The sequence below is a fragment of the Neovison vison genome, chromosome 6 (genome assembly GCF_020171115.1).
Source record: "Neovison vison isolate M4711 chromosome 6, ASM_NN_V1, whole genome shotgun sequence".
Lineage (NCBI taxonomy): Eukaryota > Metazoa > Chordata > Mammalia > Carnivora > Mustelidae > Neogale > Neogale vison.
The window spans coordinates 219,817,362-219,833,506 of record NC_058096.1 but is presented as its reverse complement, the minus strand read 5'-3'; the positions used below and the strand labels follow the sequence as shown (position 1 = coordinate 219,833,506).

Sequence of the window (16,145 nt, the reverse complement as noted above, 5' to 3'; positions counted from 1 at the left end):
TGCTCAGCGCCCACTCGCTCCTCCCGCAGCGCCCCTGCACCCTCACTCGGCTCTCACCTGGTTCACACCTCACCTAGCCCTCCCCCTGGCCTCATTCCCAGACCCTCACCTGGCTGTGATGGTGACCGTCATGCCATTTTGGTTATCGATATAGTAGAATTTCTCTTCAGGCTCCAGGTGAACCTCAAAACTGGGCAGCACTGGGGGAAGAGACATACCAGTAGGGCACCAGCACTGGGGCCTGGGGTCTGGCGCTGCGGGGACCCCCACCCAGACGCCCTCCTCCTCTTACCGTATTCCTTCACCTCGAACTCAGCAGAGAAGACTTGCTGCGGGGCATCTTCGTAGTGGACCTGGATCCTCCACTGCCCCATGCTGTGGGGAAGACAGGGCGGTGAGCCCCACATGCCCCCCACGCCCTCTCTTGGGAAAGGGAACCCCCTCCAGGACTGCCTGACATACTTGACCAGCTCCGGGATGTTCCAAGACTTTGACAAGATGCCAGCCTGGTTTAGAGAAGACAAGGAGTCCCGCTTGATGGGAACACCGTCTGGGGTCTGCGGAGACAGGGAGGGTGTGTCTCTTCAGAGATCAGGCTTAGCCCTCAGGCTCTCCTCTCCCTCTCTGTGTCTGGCCACTCTCTGTGTGTCATGACTCCTGCTTTTGAACATGGACTTGGGTCAGTCGGCCTGGATTCAAATCCCCGCGCTGTCATTTGTGAGCTGTGTGACCTTGGGCAAGTTACTTAGCTTCTCTGTGCTCAATGTGCCCACGGAGAAAAAGGAGATAAATAGAGCCCCTACTTCATTGGCTTGGGACGTGGTTAAAGTAAGCAGGAGTTCGCAGTCATCAGGGTCTGTCTGAAGACTAACAATAACCAGCATTTATCACCTCCTTCCTGCAGGAATCTGGGCCACAAAGAAGTGCCTGCGTTTGACTCTTTGACCCACACGGAAAGCAATTCCACGTGGTTCGACCAAGTCCACGTTATTTCATTTGTTGCCAATAATTAAATGTCAGGAGACATCCTGTGCACCTCTGGCTCTCTGGCTCCTCCTGGAGATGGGGATAATTGTGGAGAATGGATTCCTGTTGGTTTGGGGTGACTGGGACTGGGCTGAGGCTGTGCCCTTAGAAGTGTGTGCTCACCGGTTCCCACAAATTCCACTGACTCCCCAAATCAGCTCATGGCTGTCAGAACCTGGTCCCTGTTCCCTTTGCATGATTTCAAGAAATACTCATGATGAGTCTCTGAGAACGACCTGCTTCCTCCCTCCCTCCTTCATTTCGTCCTTCCATTTTCCCTTCCCTCCTTCCTCCCTTCTCCCTGTAAATTTTTATTAAGTTAGCATATGCCAAGCACTGTGCTGGGTTCAGGAGATAAGGTCCTGAATGAACAGATTAAAAAAAAAAAAAATCCCTTCCCGTGTGGAATTTAGGTTCTGTGGAGGTTGTGGGAGGGGGGACAATTAGCAAATGAATAAATCCAATTGCTAGGATGCCAGGAGGAGATGACAATAAGGGAGAAGAGTAAAGTGTGTGTAGGTTGTGGGGGAGGGAGGTTGCAACTTTACAGGATGCTCAAGGAGGCTTCTCTGTAAAACTGGGACATTGGTGACATTTGAGCAAAGACTTGAAGGACGCGAGGGGGCAAGCAGTGTGGGTATTTGGAGGAAGAGGGTTTTCTGGGTACAGGGGAACAGCCTGTGCAAAGGACCTGAGGCAGGTCCTGCATGGCAGTTGGAGGTACAGCAAGGAGGCCCACGTGGCTGAAGCCGAGTGAGTAAGGGGAAGAGAGAGGAGGGGAGGGCAGGAAGGGGACAGGGCAGGTCGCGCAGGGCCTTGGGGACCGCAGGAGGCCTTACGGTTTTACCCCAGGGAGGTGGGAACACCTGGAGGGCTCTGGGTAAAGGAGGGCGGGACCTGAGTTGGATGCTCGCGGGCGCCCTCTGGCTGCAGGAGGCGGAATGAGCTACATAGGTTTTATCCGTGTCCCCCCAATCTTCTGATGAGAAGACTGAGGCTCAGGAAGGGGAAGGGACCTGTCAGTGACCCGGGATTTATCTGGAGCCAGAATCCACGTGGTATCCCTGGATCTCTGCCCCGTCTCCAGTGTTCTTTCTGTGTTTGTGCCTCTAACACATTTCTCTGTCTTTAGGTCTCGTCAGATGTGCCTTTTCTGGAGTCTCTCTCTTGGTCTCTCCTTGAGTTTTTTCTCGGGGCGTCCGTGGGGCCCTGGCTGGCTCGTACCTGGATGTCGATGATAACACTCCGACCCACCGGCAGCAGGTTGTTGTCCACGGTGAAGATCCGGTAGTGGACTAGGAGGGGGTGGAAGAGAGGGGGCGCTGGGTGAGGCCCTGCCCCTGCCCACAGCCCGGGCCCCGCCCTCTCCAGCCGCTGCCCCTCCCGTTACCCGTGGAGCCGGGGGTGTAGATGGTCTTGTCTGTCTGGATGAAGAGATACCCGCTCTGAGGGCTGACCAGCACCACCTTTTCCACCACGGTGGCCCCAAAGGCCGCCTGGACAGTCACAAAGCTTTTTCCCTTCTCTGATATTAAATCCTTGTTGTTGGGGATCTAGGGGTGGACCAGAGAGGGACATTAGGGCTCTCCTTCTGGGCCCCTGGCCCACATCCAGCCCCCAGGCCTTTGGTGGGACCCACAGCTGCCCCACCCACCAATAGCCCCTGCCCAGCCCTCCTGCTCTCCCTGGTGTGCCCAGGCTGGGAGAGGAGGGCCACTCGGAGAGGGAGCATGGGCTAGAGAGGCCATAGGGGTCAGAGAAGGGGGGCCCAGACAGGGGGCTCAGGATAGGAGGGGCTAATTGAAGGAGGAGTCTCAGGAGTGGGCTCCAAAGTGGGAAGGGCTCAAAAAGGGAAGGGGGTGGACATCAGCCTGTGCACCCACCCTGATGGTGACCGCGCTCAGGTAGTCATTGGCGCTGTTCAGCTCGGTTTTCTCGTTGGACAGCACTTGCTTCTTGGCCGGAAAGTCGTGGACTGTGACTGTGACTGCAATGTTCTCTTTCCAGTCGTGGGCCTCCAGCAGCACAGTCTCGTCGCTCCCCAGCCGCAGGATGTTGGGGGTGATCATGGAGAACCTGCCGGAGTGGGCGCAGGCAGGGGATGCTATTCTAGGGACCTGGCATCCCAATCCTCACCCACACATCGTGAAACTCCTAAGGTCTACGCAGTCAGATCTCGAGGCCTCTGAATCACGACTGCGACAGAATCATTGAAGACCACAGCACATGCACCCTAAACCCGCAGACTCCTGGTTCGAGAAACGCACACCCCCCATTACAACCCTGAATCCCACAAACACCCACTCCCGACTTCAGAAGTGAACACGTTTGGGAAGGGGTTGTGATACTCACAGGGGATCCCCCAGCACCAGGGGGAAGCTGGTCAGCAGCAGCAGCAGACTGGGGTCCAAGGCAGGCCCCATGGTGCCCAGGGACGTGGAGGGACAGAGGGACTGAGGGATGGAGGGAGAGGCTTGGGAGGGAATGAGCAGAGGTGGTGAGAGGTGCCTTTTATCCGGCTCCTGCCTTTCCCCCACCCCCACCGTAGCCCAGCCCACAGCTCCCCTGGCCTCCCCCTCCCTGGGGCTGCCCCAGATTTCTCAATACCGTTTCCTAAGCTTTTCAGTCCCTGGGGCCGGTGTGTCCTAGGGTAACTAACCCAAGGGCATGTCCTCCTACAGCACAAACACACCTTCCCTTTGCCATGGCCTCCCTCAGGGTCAAGGACAGCTGGTGAAACTTCTCTCATTGTACGTACGTAGTAGTAGAGGAATACCGAGGACCAGAGAGTCCCCTACCCCAGATATCGGGGCCCGATCCCCAGTCCACTTCTGGCCATGCATTTCTTAACCAACCCCTTCCTATCAGTCCTTCTCTACGCTGGTAGCGAAAGCCCTTCCTCCATGCTTGGATAAGGCTAGGGGTGGTACAGAGTCCAGCACAGACACTCTGTGCCCCACTCTTCTCCCCAGTGGAGAAGAACCCTGCTGCTTGGAAGGTCAGGGAAGATTTCTGAGCGGAGAGGATATGTCAGCTGGGCTTTGAAGTATGTGTAGAAGTTTGCTATGCAGGAGAGCATGCTTTTTAGGGCAAGGGGAGCCTGGAACTCTCATCACCTACCCTCGTCAGGTGACAGACATGGCCTGAATGACTATGATGATTTAAAAAATCATCACTGGGGCACCTGGGTGGCTCAGTGGGTTAAACCTCTGCCTTCGGCTCAGGTCATGATCTCAGGGTCCTGGGATCGAGCCCCGCGTGGGGTTCTCTGCTGGGCGGGGAGCCTGCTCCCCCCACCCCCCGCCTGCCTCCCTGCCCATTTGTGATCTTTGTCTTTCAAATAAATAAAATCTTTTTTTTTAAAAAAGTCATCATTGAGCAAAGTCCCCATTGCTAGCTTTTTTTCTGTCTTACATCAACATTCTCTTAATCTGTCATTATTTCTATTATTATGAATTGTATTTAGTTTTTTGGTATGAATACCTGATATACTCAAATGGTTCAACGGCTAAGAGATGCAAGGAAGTGTACAGGGCAAAGGTCACTTTCCTCCTTTTCCTGTTGGCAAACTTCCAGGTCTCAAATATCACAGTACGGTTGAACTTCTGGTTCCTTCCAGAGACACCTTACGCATTGGTAAGCGTTTGGGAGTTTTGAAAACAAGTGATCAGTGTTCTCTGCGTCCTGTACTTCCGGGTCTCCCTGCCTGGGTCACACCTTGCTTTTTCACAATGTCCCTTAGAGATTGTTTAATATCGGTGCCAAGAGAGCCTCCTGTTCTTTGAGGCAACCGCCGCACATGTGCGAAAGGAACCCGCCTTTCCCGCGGACCGAGTTGCATGCTTACGAGCCGAGCTGTGTTTTCTCCAGTGAGTAATGATGAGCCTGCAACGCTTTCTAGTAGTGGTAAACTTTGGCCACCTGACGAATAGCCACCCCGAGCCTCAGTTTCCCCAGGTAAAGTGAGGTTATTTATGGCGCTCACTACGCGGAGTCGCTCTTGCCATGAAAGGACGTAACCCTGGATCAAAGGGGACTCATGTACGTGAATAATCTCACCAGATATTTCTGTATTTCCCTCCATGACTGTATTGATTTACATTCTTGCTGACCCTGCAGGAAATTGCTGATTTCCCCACTGCCTCGCCATGACGACCTGTTGGCAAAGCTTTGCATTTTTTGCCTCAGGTGCATCTGTTGGATTCCCAGCAAGTCTGTGCGTCCGGGGTAAGGGGTTTGTGAAGTCCGGGGTGCAGTTGGCAACTGGTGTGGAGGGTCCCCATCTCTGGTTTCCAGAGTCCAAAGGAAGGGGTTAAAGGGGAGCTCGGTGAGGATTTCCTGTAAACCACACTCCTTTCCTGGCTCTGCTGGCATGCCTGGAGTCGGGGGAGGCGAGCAGAAACAGAACAAACTTGGCCCCTGTCTGTTTTGATTGCAACACCCTTTCTTTGGAAGAAGGAGGGAGAGGGCAATGCCTGCTTACTGTCCAGAATCGAGACTAGACTTCTGAAACAGGAAGGGGAACCTGCTAGGATCTCCCAACCCCCCATCACTCCCTCTATGCCCTTGCCCTACCCCAACCCTACCCTATTTCCTCGATTAATCACAGCCTTAAACACTGGAGCTCTTTGACCGTCTTGGGCAGGTGTTGCTGCTGGCCTCTGCCTCCCTTCCAGGCCTGGTTCCTTCTTTCTCTGCATCTCCGTTAATCCTGCCGAAGGACGGATCGAAGATAGCTCCTGCTGTTTTGACCAGGAGCGGTGCTAAGATGCTTCAGAGCCCTGGGCTTATACACTTTATGCCCATGGTGGTGGAAGTCTGGGAAGGGTCCTGTCCCCGATCTCTAGGAAGTGACCAGAGGGATGAAGGCAAATGCAGAACAGGGTCTGTTAGGAAGGAAAGAATTCTCTGAGGCTTCTTCCTGGGGTGGGCATTTCTGCCCAGAAGTGCAGGAGGATGACAGGCAAGATAAGGCAGCAGGGGAGACAGAGGAGGAGACCGGGGGATGGGACTTCTGATTAGCTGGCGCACCCTGCCCAGCATTCCAGATATGGAGGGAGGGAGAACCAGGCTGCCTGAGCTGGGTGCGGTTGGTTTCTGGGACCAACAGAGCATTTGCTGTTTATCCGCAGTTCAGACGGAGCTCGGTGTCCTGTGTCATGTCAGGCCACCCTAGCTGGAAGGGCAAGGAGAGAAGAAGGGGAAGGAAGTGGGCATGATTTCTGGGTGGGAGGAGGTGCTCCCCCATCCACACCTGCTTGAGTGCGGTTACTTCCCTGCCTTCCCCCGCCCCTCACCTCTGACCCTTCAGAGGCAGTGTCAGGCCCAGGAATGGCAGGGACCTCCGCTCCCTCCTGGCCCCCCACTTCCAGAATGGGGTCTTTGCTACACTGCTTTCTTTTTTTTTTTTTTTTTTAAAGATTTTATTTATTTATTTGACAGAGAGAGATCACAAGCAGGCAGAGAGGCAGGCAGAGAGAGAGGGGGAAGCAGGCTCCCTGAGCAGGGAGCCTGATGCGGGGCTCGATCCCAGGACCCTGAGATCATGACCTGAGCCGAAGGCAGCGGCTTAACCACTGAGCCACCCAGGTGCCCTGCTACACTGCTTTCTGAGAATTTGCCTCCCCTCACCGTGCAGCCTGAGCTTCCCCTTCTCACTACTTATTACTCATTAACTTGAAAGTAAACTTGGCCTGGTTGAGTCTCCTCTGCCCCTTGGCTCCTTTTCCCCGCCCCCACCCCCACACCCCCTCACTCGCAGTCAGCAGAGGCCTGGGCCCCAAGGCCCCCTCTAGCCGCGCCCCCCCCCCGCCCCCGCCTTGGAGGATACAGGGGCAGAGGCTTTTGACCTCCCAGCCCTAGTTCCTAATCTGTAAACTGGACCATCACAACCATGGAACTTCTCTCTGAGTCTTGGGGTGACAAGCTGGTGGCATCAGCAGACAGAATGCTCAGCCTGGTGTCCCGCACACCTGGACTGTGTGTTTATTTTTCCAACACCTGCTCTTCCCGCTTCGTGCTTTACTTCCGGGGCAGCCCCGCCAGGTCCCCAAGCCAAGGTCTCCCCTTCCTCCCTGGGCCCTGGATTCCCTGTCCCAGTCTGTCCCCTCTCTTACCCTGTGGTCCGCGGCCTCCCTGCTGCAGGCTCATTGCGTCCACACCACATGCTCTATAGCAACTGGGGACCTTTTCTAAAAACCCAGATTCGCAATCCTACGGCATCGTGATGTCGAAAACAGGAATACGCGGGAACGAGGCGAAAGGCTCCGTGAGACCCAGACGCAGCGCCTTATCCCACCAACCTTGTTTATTCTGCCTGTTTTGCAGACCAAGAAACGGAGGGCTTTGACCACTTGCACAACATCCCCCAGCTGGCAAGAGTTGGGGTCCAGAGTTCATGTTCCTAAACTGTATGAGCTTCTGACCGCTGCTGTAACAAATGGCCACAAACTTGGTGGCTGAAAATAACCCCTTTATTATCTTACAGGTCTGGGGGTGGGGGCAGATGTCTGCAATCAAGGTATAGGCAAGCCTGTGTTCCTTCATTTCCTTCGGGAGGCTCCAGGGGAGGAATCATCTTCCAGCCTTTTCTGCTTCTAGAGGCCACTCCACTCGAGGCTTGTGGCCCCTCCGTCCCTCCAGCCCCACAGCACACTCCTCTGGGCAAGTTTTCTCGTCCCCCTCCGTCTCGGATGGACCTCTTGCAAGGATCCTCGTGCTGACACTGGGCAATCCAGGGTCCCCTCCCATCTCAGGGTCTTTCACTGAATCACCGCTGCAAAGTGCCTTTTGTCACAAACTATGACATTGGCAGGTTCCATGGACTGGACGCGGACATCTTTGGGGAGCCACGACCCTGCCCAGCCCCGCACGCACAGGAGTAGTAAAACCTCGATCCTGTACGGCCATGTCCTTCCCTGCTTTGAACTTTTCCTCAGCTCCTGCAGGCACCGGTAAGAAGTCCAACCGCGTCTGCGTCCTGGGGCTTCTGCCAGCTTCTCCCCCCTCCCCCCGCCCCTTCCCAGCTCCAGCCAGCCCTGCAGTGGGACTGCCAGGCTATTCCGGGCTCCTCTGCCTCCACGTAACTTCCTCAGTCTGCAATGCCTCCCCACTTCCCTGTCTGGCAGGGCTATTTATTCACCTGTGCCCGTTAAGCTTGCTTCCGTTTGCAGGAAGCCTTGACCCCAGCCCAATTCTCTACCCGTTGTCCCCTGCCTGTGCCCCCCTCCCCAAAGAAGTACCTCCCAGAGTTCCAAAAGGGGCTCTGGGCACTCTAGCTGAAGGGTGTGCTGGAACAGGAATGCCCGTGTGTGTGTGTGTGTGTGTGTGTGTGTGTGTGTGTGTGTGGCGTGCACACGTTCAGGTCTGTCCCCAATCAGAGGTCATTCCTCAAAGTCCGCTGCAGTTCACAAAAGGCTAGGCTGTGCTGAGTCACTCCCAGCATTATCCTGGGCCATACTCGGTGACCTCGTGGGATCCCCCCCCCCTTCAAAGGCTGAGAAACAGGTGAAACCACTTATTTAGGATCACACAACAAAGGGGGCAAGTTCAAAAGGTTTGGCCACGGGAAGCCCAGGTGCAAGGGGGCAGTGGGAAAGCACAGCTATGACTGTTGCTGTTTTGAGTCCCGAGTCTCCCAACTTATCTGCTGTGTGGCCCTGTGCAAGTGACTTAGCCTCTCTGTGTCTCACAGGCTTTTTGATAGGAATGAGGGTCCACAGAAGTCTTGGAGGAGGGTGTGGCATAAAGCAGTCACTACGTGTCCAGTCTTTGCTGTGAGCTCTTGTGGGTCTGCCCACCACGTTTTCTGGCCCGCCAGCCTCTGCGGGTGCTGTCCCCTTGCCTGGGCCTGCTGCCCTTCCCCTACTGCTCCAGTCACCTTCCCTGACTTCCCAGGCTAGGTCAAGGCCCTGTGATGAAACTGTCCAGTGACTCAGCCCTCTCCCTGACCGGCCCCCCACCCCAGACTGTAAGCCCCTTGAGCGGGTCGTGTCCACTGCTCTGTCCTCAACACCAGGAGGCTGCAACCCTCCCTCCGCAAGGAACACAGGTTTCTAAACTGTACGCACAGCCTGTGTTAGACTTCAACACCCAGAAAGGCAAGGAACCAGGGTAGCAAAACAGATCGGTCATTATTGCACAGTTGTGAGCGGTGGGTGGCTCTGGGGCAGAGAGAGGGCTGCCCCGGGGTGGGGTGGGGGGAGAGGAGACAAGGGAGCTCTCTTCTGAATGGGCTCCTGGGCCTCCCGTCCCGGAGAGCAGGGTGCCATACCACTGCGCGCCCTTCTCCCCCACCGCACGTGCCTTGGGAGCGGAGCTGGAGGGTGAGGAATGTGTGCGGAGGGCGGAGGCGGGAGGTGGGGGAAGGAGGACCCGTCCAGACACTGGGGGCTGATCACAGAAGCTCCCGGCCGCCGGCTGTCTTGTTGACTTTGGATAGGCCTTCCCGGAACCCAGAATCGGTCATTCTAAAGGCAAACAGCAGGGAGGGGGTCTGGCAGTTGAGGGGCACTGGGGGCCACTCACCCAAGGCTCATCAAGTCCACGCCCAGAGCAGCTTGCCCACCTCCGCCCACCTCCCCCCACCTCCCCCCACTGGCTGCAGTCCCAGAGCCCCACCCACTCTGCCTCCAGAGGTGCCCCCGCCCGGAGGCTCACATCTGCTCCATCTGCATGTCCTCCTCGTCCTCCTGGGGCAGCTGCAGGTACGGGTTGTCGCCTGCCGGCTGGAACTTGTAACCGGTGAGCACAAAGAAGGCCAGGGTGGACCCCTCCACCAAGAGCTGGGGGGCAAGGGGCATGGCAGTGTCAGGCATAGCCCCCCACCCACAGCCACTGTCGGCCTACCTGCCCACCCCACCTGGGGTCTTGGTCTTCACCTGGTACAGCCACTGCCACTGGAACGGCACGGCCACCTGCAGCAGGATGGCGATGACCCGCGTGAAGTACACGTAGCAGATGACCTGCGGGACAGGGGGTCGGGCAGAGGCCAGAGGTGGGCTCGGAGTGGCAGGCAGAGGGGCTAGAGTGGGCACCCCAGCGGCTGGTTGTATACACCCCCCCCCGCAAAGACAAAACACCCCCAAATACTTGCTTCAGTGAGAAGAGGGCTCGTACCATGATGTAGTAATGGCGAAACAGCTTCAGCTTGGCCAGGTTCACTGCCACTGCCGGGTGTTCGCGGACGGGGGAGGGGAGGGGAAAGGAATGCAGGAGGGCCATTTTGGGGAGTATCCGAGGGGCAGGAAGTCTGGAGGGGAGGCCTTTCAGAGGACACGAAACAGGGGCAGTTGGGGAGGGAAGGGACATCCAGGGATCAGAATGAGGGGCCTGGAAGTGGGGACAGGGGCCGAGGGCACAGCAGTCCGGGAACCAGGGCCTCACCCTTTCCATCTGTGCCGGACGCGTCCTGGAGATGCCGGATGGACCTGGAAGGGGAGGGGGGCCCCGGATGGCTGTCAGCACTGCCTCCTACCACGTCTGCAGGGGGCGGGGGTTGGGGGCAGGAGCCTCACCAGACCACAGGGAAGAGGATGGCACCACAGCAGATGAGATCCACCAGGAAGAGGATCTCCTTCCAGAGCATGTAGTCACTGGCACCCTCCTCGCGGGACTCGATGACGATGTAGGCCACGTTGGCCAGGACCTGCAGGGCGGGGAGAGGTGGGCAGGGGGCAGTGCGGGGTGGGTGGGTGGCTGTGCCCCAAGAGAGCATGTGTGCCCGCCCGCCCCAGGGCCCCAGCGGCACCTGCAGTGGAATCACGATCCCAAAGATCTTCTTCTCCTTGTCTGACAGGACGTACTTGACGAAGGCCCAGCCGGAGCCGATCAAGGCAATGGTGATGAAGAGGAGGGCGCCCTTTAGCCTGGGAGGGTGTGTGTGCGGTGAGGGGGGTGGTGCCCGCCCCCCAGCCCGCCCCCCACCTGCCACGGAGAAGGGCACTCACAGGTGCGTGATGTAGTGCATGACAGCGAGGCCTTCAATGGGGTGACCCTGGCTGTTGATGAAGTAGTAGTTGATCTGGAGGCGGATGGATGGACGGACAGTCAGACAGACAGATGGACGTGGGGGTAGGCGGTGGTGCAACTGGGAGGATGGCGGTGGTTTAGGGACACAGACAGTCACTGTGGGCACGGGGGCCACAAAGGTGACAGAACCGACAGTTGTGATGGGGATGGCGGGTGGACCCAGAAACGGGCGGTCGTGGCTGTGACAAAGGGGAGGGAAGTCACAGCTGGATGGACAGTGAGACCGTTCATCAGGGGGAGAGTCGGAGCCAGGCCAGCAGGCAGTTAGACGTAAGGACAGACGATCACGGATGGACAGGACAGGCAGACAGCTGAGCTAGGTGGACAGTTGGTGGCCACAGTGACACAAATGGCCAGCCATGGGGACATTTGGGACACGTGAACTCCCAAGCCCAGGGTCTGCAGAGATTGGGGTAAAGGGCTCTACGGGCTTCTTCCTCGACCCAGAGACCCCAGCCCACCCCCTTCTACTGCCAGCCCAAGGCTCTCACACTGTGGAAGAGAAGGGAGACGCTCTTGGTGAAAGCTAGGGCTGCCATAAGCCAGTGGATCTTGAAGACGTTGTACCTGGCAGGGGGGTCAGGGACAGAAGGGGGTGGGAGGCATTGGTCAGGAGCAGGGATGAGGGGGGGCGGAGGGACCACCCCAGGGGCCAGGGCATTACGGGTTCTTGCAGAGGACGGACACCCAGAAGATGCCAGCGGCCAGGAAGAAGGCAGACATGACCATGTACAGCTTGAAGAGGGGGATTTCCGCCGCTGACAGGAAGCCCTCGGGGTTCTTCTCCCGGATCATGACCTGGGGAGTGGGCAGGGGTGGGCGGCGGGGATTTCACGCCGGCTCTGGATGTGCAGAGCCGCGACGGTGCGTCTCGCCCTCACTCTCTCAAGCTCCCCTCTCCGTGCCTCAGTCTTCCCGCCTCCCAGGTGGGCACACGGGCTTTCGTGCCCCAGCACGGCCCCGGGGAGGATGTGGTGTGGCCGGCCCGCCTCTGCTCACCGTGATGTCGAAGGGCTGCTCCCGGCCCGGCTTTGAGTTGTAGCAGTTGTGGAAGTTGAGGTTGTACTGGCCTTCCTCGGCCCGAGAGCCGATGACCACGTGGAACTGGGTGGTGGGGGCAGAGAGGGGAAGATGAGGGGAGGTGGGGGCTCAGCCTGGGGGTTCCCCACTCTGGGGGGAGGTGGGGCCGCAGATGCTCACAGACACTCACACTGAAGTTGTAGGAATTGTTGAGATGCCCGAGACCCAGGACCAGTTCCTTGTCCTTCCCACTGAGGCCCTGAGGGGACAGAGGGCCAGCATCAGTTGGCCCCACGGCCTGGGTCTCCCTAGGCCACCCCCGGAAAAGGAACAGACCTTCCTCCCTCCTGCCCTGGCTTCTTCGAACCTGCTGGTCCCCCTGAGACACTGTGGGTTTTAGCTTGGCCTTGTCAAACGCAGCGGTGGTCCCTACGGGGGGCAAATAAATGAGTTCAGAGACGCATGGACAGAAGGACAGCAGAAAAACGGGGAGGCGGGGGCAGACGCACAGCCCCGGCCGTCCACTGTCCCTGCTCACACGGCCAGCCTGACTCACCGCTGTCCACTTTGGGGGTGACTGGTTCGGAGGGCACTTCGGGGAGGAGCCCAGGAGAGATGAACAGCTTCTTCTGCTCCCCATACTTCCGCACCTGTACCCTGGGGTGAGGCCAGGAGGCTGAAGGCCTGGGTCATGCACACCCATGTGTGGAGGGACTCAGTGGCCCCTGGGGCCCTCGGGATCTCCTTTCTGAGGACAGCCGGTGTCAGGCTGAGTCAGTGATCACAGCCCCTGGCCACCAGCGATTAAGATGGCTGCCCTCTCTGGGCCCTGCCTGCACCGGCGACTGTCACTTCCTGTGACACTTACTCATTCCCACTTAAGCGCGCTGCTTAACGTGAATACTTATCTACAAGACAGGCCATGCAGTATTGCTAGACTCTGGTTCTTGGGCCTCAGTTTCCTCCTTTAGAATGGGGATGACATCGGTGTAAAAGGTCAATGAGTTACCACCTGTGAGTTTGCGGGACGCTCCCTGCCACCTAGGAAGCATTCGGCAAGTAGGAACGGCGGCTATCAATTCTCCCAACACTGCTCTGTGTCCGATCTCTGCCCTGAGACCCCGACTCTGTGTCTTCTCCCTGGGCTGCCCCCTTCCCTCGCTCCCTCCTTCCCACAATCACAAGGCTGGAAGGCAAAATGAAAAAGCAAGTGGTTTTGCTCCTAAGTGCGTGAGGCTCTTTCCAGCAGGCTTCTCATTCCACCTGGTAGCTTATGTGAGTATCAGACCCCAGAAAAGACAAATGACGGAGCCTCTGGTCCGTCAGCTTACCGCAGATCCTTGGTGTTGATGAGGAAGAGAACTAGCAGGTTGCTGCTGTTTTTCTGGAGAGGACAGTCATGGGGGTTCCGGGTCTGGGGAGTGGGCAGGAGGGTGTCTTGGTTACTGCCTCCCACTAGTCCGGCCCCTCCCTGCCCCCTCCCCATCTCCCTTGCAAGGGAGGGTCACTTCTTGCTCCCCTCCCTGCGAAAGAAGGGGGGCGTGTCCTCCTCCCTCCTCCCCCACTCCTCCTCCACTCACTGAGTAGGATGGAACGTTGCCAGATCGAACCCGAGTCAGACTGAACCCCACCTGCCAGGTGGAAAGAAATGGAGAAGAAATGAGGGAATGCACAGGGACCTCGCCAAACCACCTCTTTTCATAGCAAGAGAAACTTGACCTTGGATTGACTGAACCCGTCCTGTGTGCTAGGTCCCACATTCACTCTTGGAATTCCGACAGCCTGTCCTGACCCTGGGCCCTCATACTCTTCTTTTAATTCCTAACTGGTGCCACTCAGCTTCAATGTCACTTCCCTGGGAGTCCGGGTTGCGGGGGGCGGGGAGCCTCGGGCATCTCTCGCTGATCTGCGGGCCCCTGCCCACCCTGTTTTCACGCCGTTAAAATGTTGATGGAATAAACAAATAAACAGATAAAATGTGGACGGCTTTCCTGCCTGGAGCTGTGGAATCCAGCACACGTGGACTTGCTTGCATCCGGGCACTGTGACTTTGAGCAAGCCACATACCTCTAGGCTTAACGTTTTCACAGCATCCCTGAGAGGCGGCTGCGAGAGAACAGACCCACGGAAACTGCTCCGCCCGGTACCTGGTACTCAGTGGCATTAAAAAAAATGCTAGCTACTCATTCTGACTGCAGGAGCTGGGGCTGTCTTGGGCTTTGGTGTGCCCTCCCTCCACCAACCGCAGCTCACGGCCCAGCACACACTGCCCGAGATTTTATTATTCCCACGTTACAGATGAGGGAACGGAGGTTCCGAGAGACCAGAGCACTTGTCCAAGAGCCAGCCCATGGATGAGAGGCGGAGCTACGAACTGGGGGCTGCAGGTGGGGGTGGGAAACGTGCGCCCCTCGCCCTCCTCCAGCAAACTCCTCAAAGCCCCTCACCAGCGGGTCCTTCTCTTCTGTCTCCTGGAGGCCCAGCCGCAAGAGGCTCAGGTCAACCTCCAGGGAGCCATTGGCGTAGAAGCCGAAGCTGTTCAGCGGGATGTCTGCTCGCTTCTCCCCCTGCCGGACACCAAGGAGGCACAGGCAGCTCAGCCTTCTTCCCACCAACCCAGCCCCACGGCTCCGGCGCGAGATAGGAACCGGGTAGCCCCAGCTCCTCCAGCTGCTGTTCCGAGTCCAGGAAGAGAAAGCCTGGGGCACCTGGAGGTCTCCGCACTGGGGCGGGGGGGGGGGGAGCACCCCGCCCCCTACCCCACCACGAGAGCAAGGTTATTCATCTTGGGGTTAGGAGCCCCGACAGGTCGTAGATTCCAAGAACCCAGTGAGTGCCCGGAGGAACCCATTCTAGAAATCCCAGCGCCCCCAGAGCGATCCCAAGAATTTAGGAGACTAACGGGGGCGAGGGGGTGTCCCAGGAGGTGAAGTCCCACCCTCAGTGGGCCGGGCACAACCCGAGCGTGGTCGGCCAGGCAACTCCACGCGAGGACTAAGGGGGACTCCTCGGACGAGACCACTCGGGGCCGGGAGGCGGGGGGCGGCGGGCCGCTCCATCTCGCGTAAGCAGAGGGGGAGGTAGGACGAGACCACTCCAAACCAGGGGCTTCTTAGGAGCAAAACTGCGGCCCCCGCCCCAGTCCGCCGCGCGGCGGGACTCACCGTCAGCGCCAGCCGGTGGATGCGCCCAGAGCAGCCGCCCAAGAGCAAGAGCAGCAGTAGCGGCTGCCCCCACTCCGCGGGGCTCCGGCGGGCGAGACCCCTCCTCTCGCTCACTGCCATCTCTGGAGCCGCCACCTCCCCTGACACCGCCTCTGACGCACCCACCCTCCAAAAGGTGAGCCAATCGCCGCACGATGGGGGCCGACCCTCTAGCATGTCAGGCCCTCCCAGCCAGTCAGCGACCGTTTCCTCGAAAATCTGCACCACCCCCCCGTACGACACCAAATGGACGTCACCAGCTCCGAATAGGCTGCGGATACCGCTTAATCCCTCCTCCGCTCTCACCAATCACGAGAAAGGTTGTGTTGATGTAATTTGACAAACAGTCCATCTAACCAATTCTAATGGATCTGATATCCCGCCCCTGAGGCGGAATTCCTTCACCCACAGATCCTTCACCCACGCCCAACTGAAGATCGGTCCAGGACTACATTACCCAGAATGCAGTGAGACCAGAGAGGGGTACAGGGCATTCAATAAACTACATTTCCCAATATCCCCAAGGACGGACTTCCTCTTTTCACTCTTGGGATGTGGCTCCCAGCCAGAGCCCAGGCTTTTGGTAAACACGCACGTCTGCCGAGGCCTGTCCGGTTCTAATCTTCCTGATCCACGAAAGGCCGAAACCTAGCCCCAGGCTAAATCCTGACCCCAGGATGACCTATGACCTCGGGCTGAATTCCAGCATTAGGCGGAGCCTCTATCCTAGAGTGAGGCAACCGAGTAGCCCGTCCATAGATCCCACGCCGGACTCGTTGATTGGCTGAACACCAACCCCAGGCTGAGTCTTTACCTGCCGCTGAGCCCGGACGTCGGCCTGAAAACCTGACTCCCTTCTGACCTTCG

The 16,145-nt window shown here is 57.9% G+C and overlaps 2 protein-coding genes across 5 annotated transcripts in view; both read right to left on the bottom strand.

Moving 5' to 3' along the window:
- The window catches only part of C3 (complement C3), a 33,034-nt gene extending 29,512 nt beyond the window's left edge, over nt 1–3,522 (bottom strand). Inside the window, exons 1-7 of the mRNA XM_044254417.1 lie at nt 3,379–3,522; nt 2,910–3,102; nt 2,417–2,579; nt 2,251–2,321; nt 463–557; nt 293–375; nt 110–200 (exon numbers count right to left, since the gene is read on the bottom strand). Coding sequence (XP_044110352.1) covers nt 110–200; nt 293–375; nt 463–557; nt 2,251–2,321; nt 2,417–2,579; nt 2,910–3,102; nt 3,379–3,449 — 767 coding nt within the window. The 5' untranslated portion in view covers nt 3,450–3,522. The remainder of the gene's footprint in view (nt 1–109; nt 201–292; nt 376–462; nt 558–2,250; nt 2,322–2,416; nt 2,580–2,909; nt 3,103–3,378) is intronic.
- Nucleotides 3,523–9,333: 5,811 nt separating this feature from the next.
- GPR108 (G protein-coupled receptor 108) lies at nt 9,334–15,383 on the bottom strand. 4 transcript variants are annotated; one of them, XM_044254412.1, is made up of 18 exons: nt 15,240–15,383; nt 14,523–14,642; nt 13,656–13,706; nt 13,407–13,489; nt 12,632–12,732; nt 12,443–12,504; nt 12,266–12,334; nt 12,055–12,159; nt 11,720–11,853; nt 11,547–11,622; nt 10,974–11,047; nt 10,775–10,892; nt 10,542–10,672; nt 10,411–10,454; nt 10,144–10,289; nt 9,906–9,989; nt 9,685–9,809; nt 9,334–9,494 (listed from the first exon to the last, which is right to left on the bottom strand). In XM_044254412.1, exons 1-18 carry the CDS (start codon nt 15,357–15,359, stop codon nt 9,422–9,424), a joined length of 1,716 nt encoding a protein of 571 aa, XP_044110347.1. In that variant the 5' UTR covers nt 15,360–15,383; the 3' UTR covers nt 9,334–9,421. The 4 variants fall into 4 exon arrangements, with proteins under 4 accessions (XP_044110347.1, XP_044110349.1, XP_044110350.1 ...); XM_044254414.1 differs by having other exon boundaries at nt 10,144–10,193; XM_044254415.1 differs by lacking the exon at nt 11,547–11,622 and having other exon boundaries at nt 10,144–10,193; nt 12,412–12,504.
- Nucleotides 15,384–16,145: the final 762 nt, after the last annotated feature.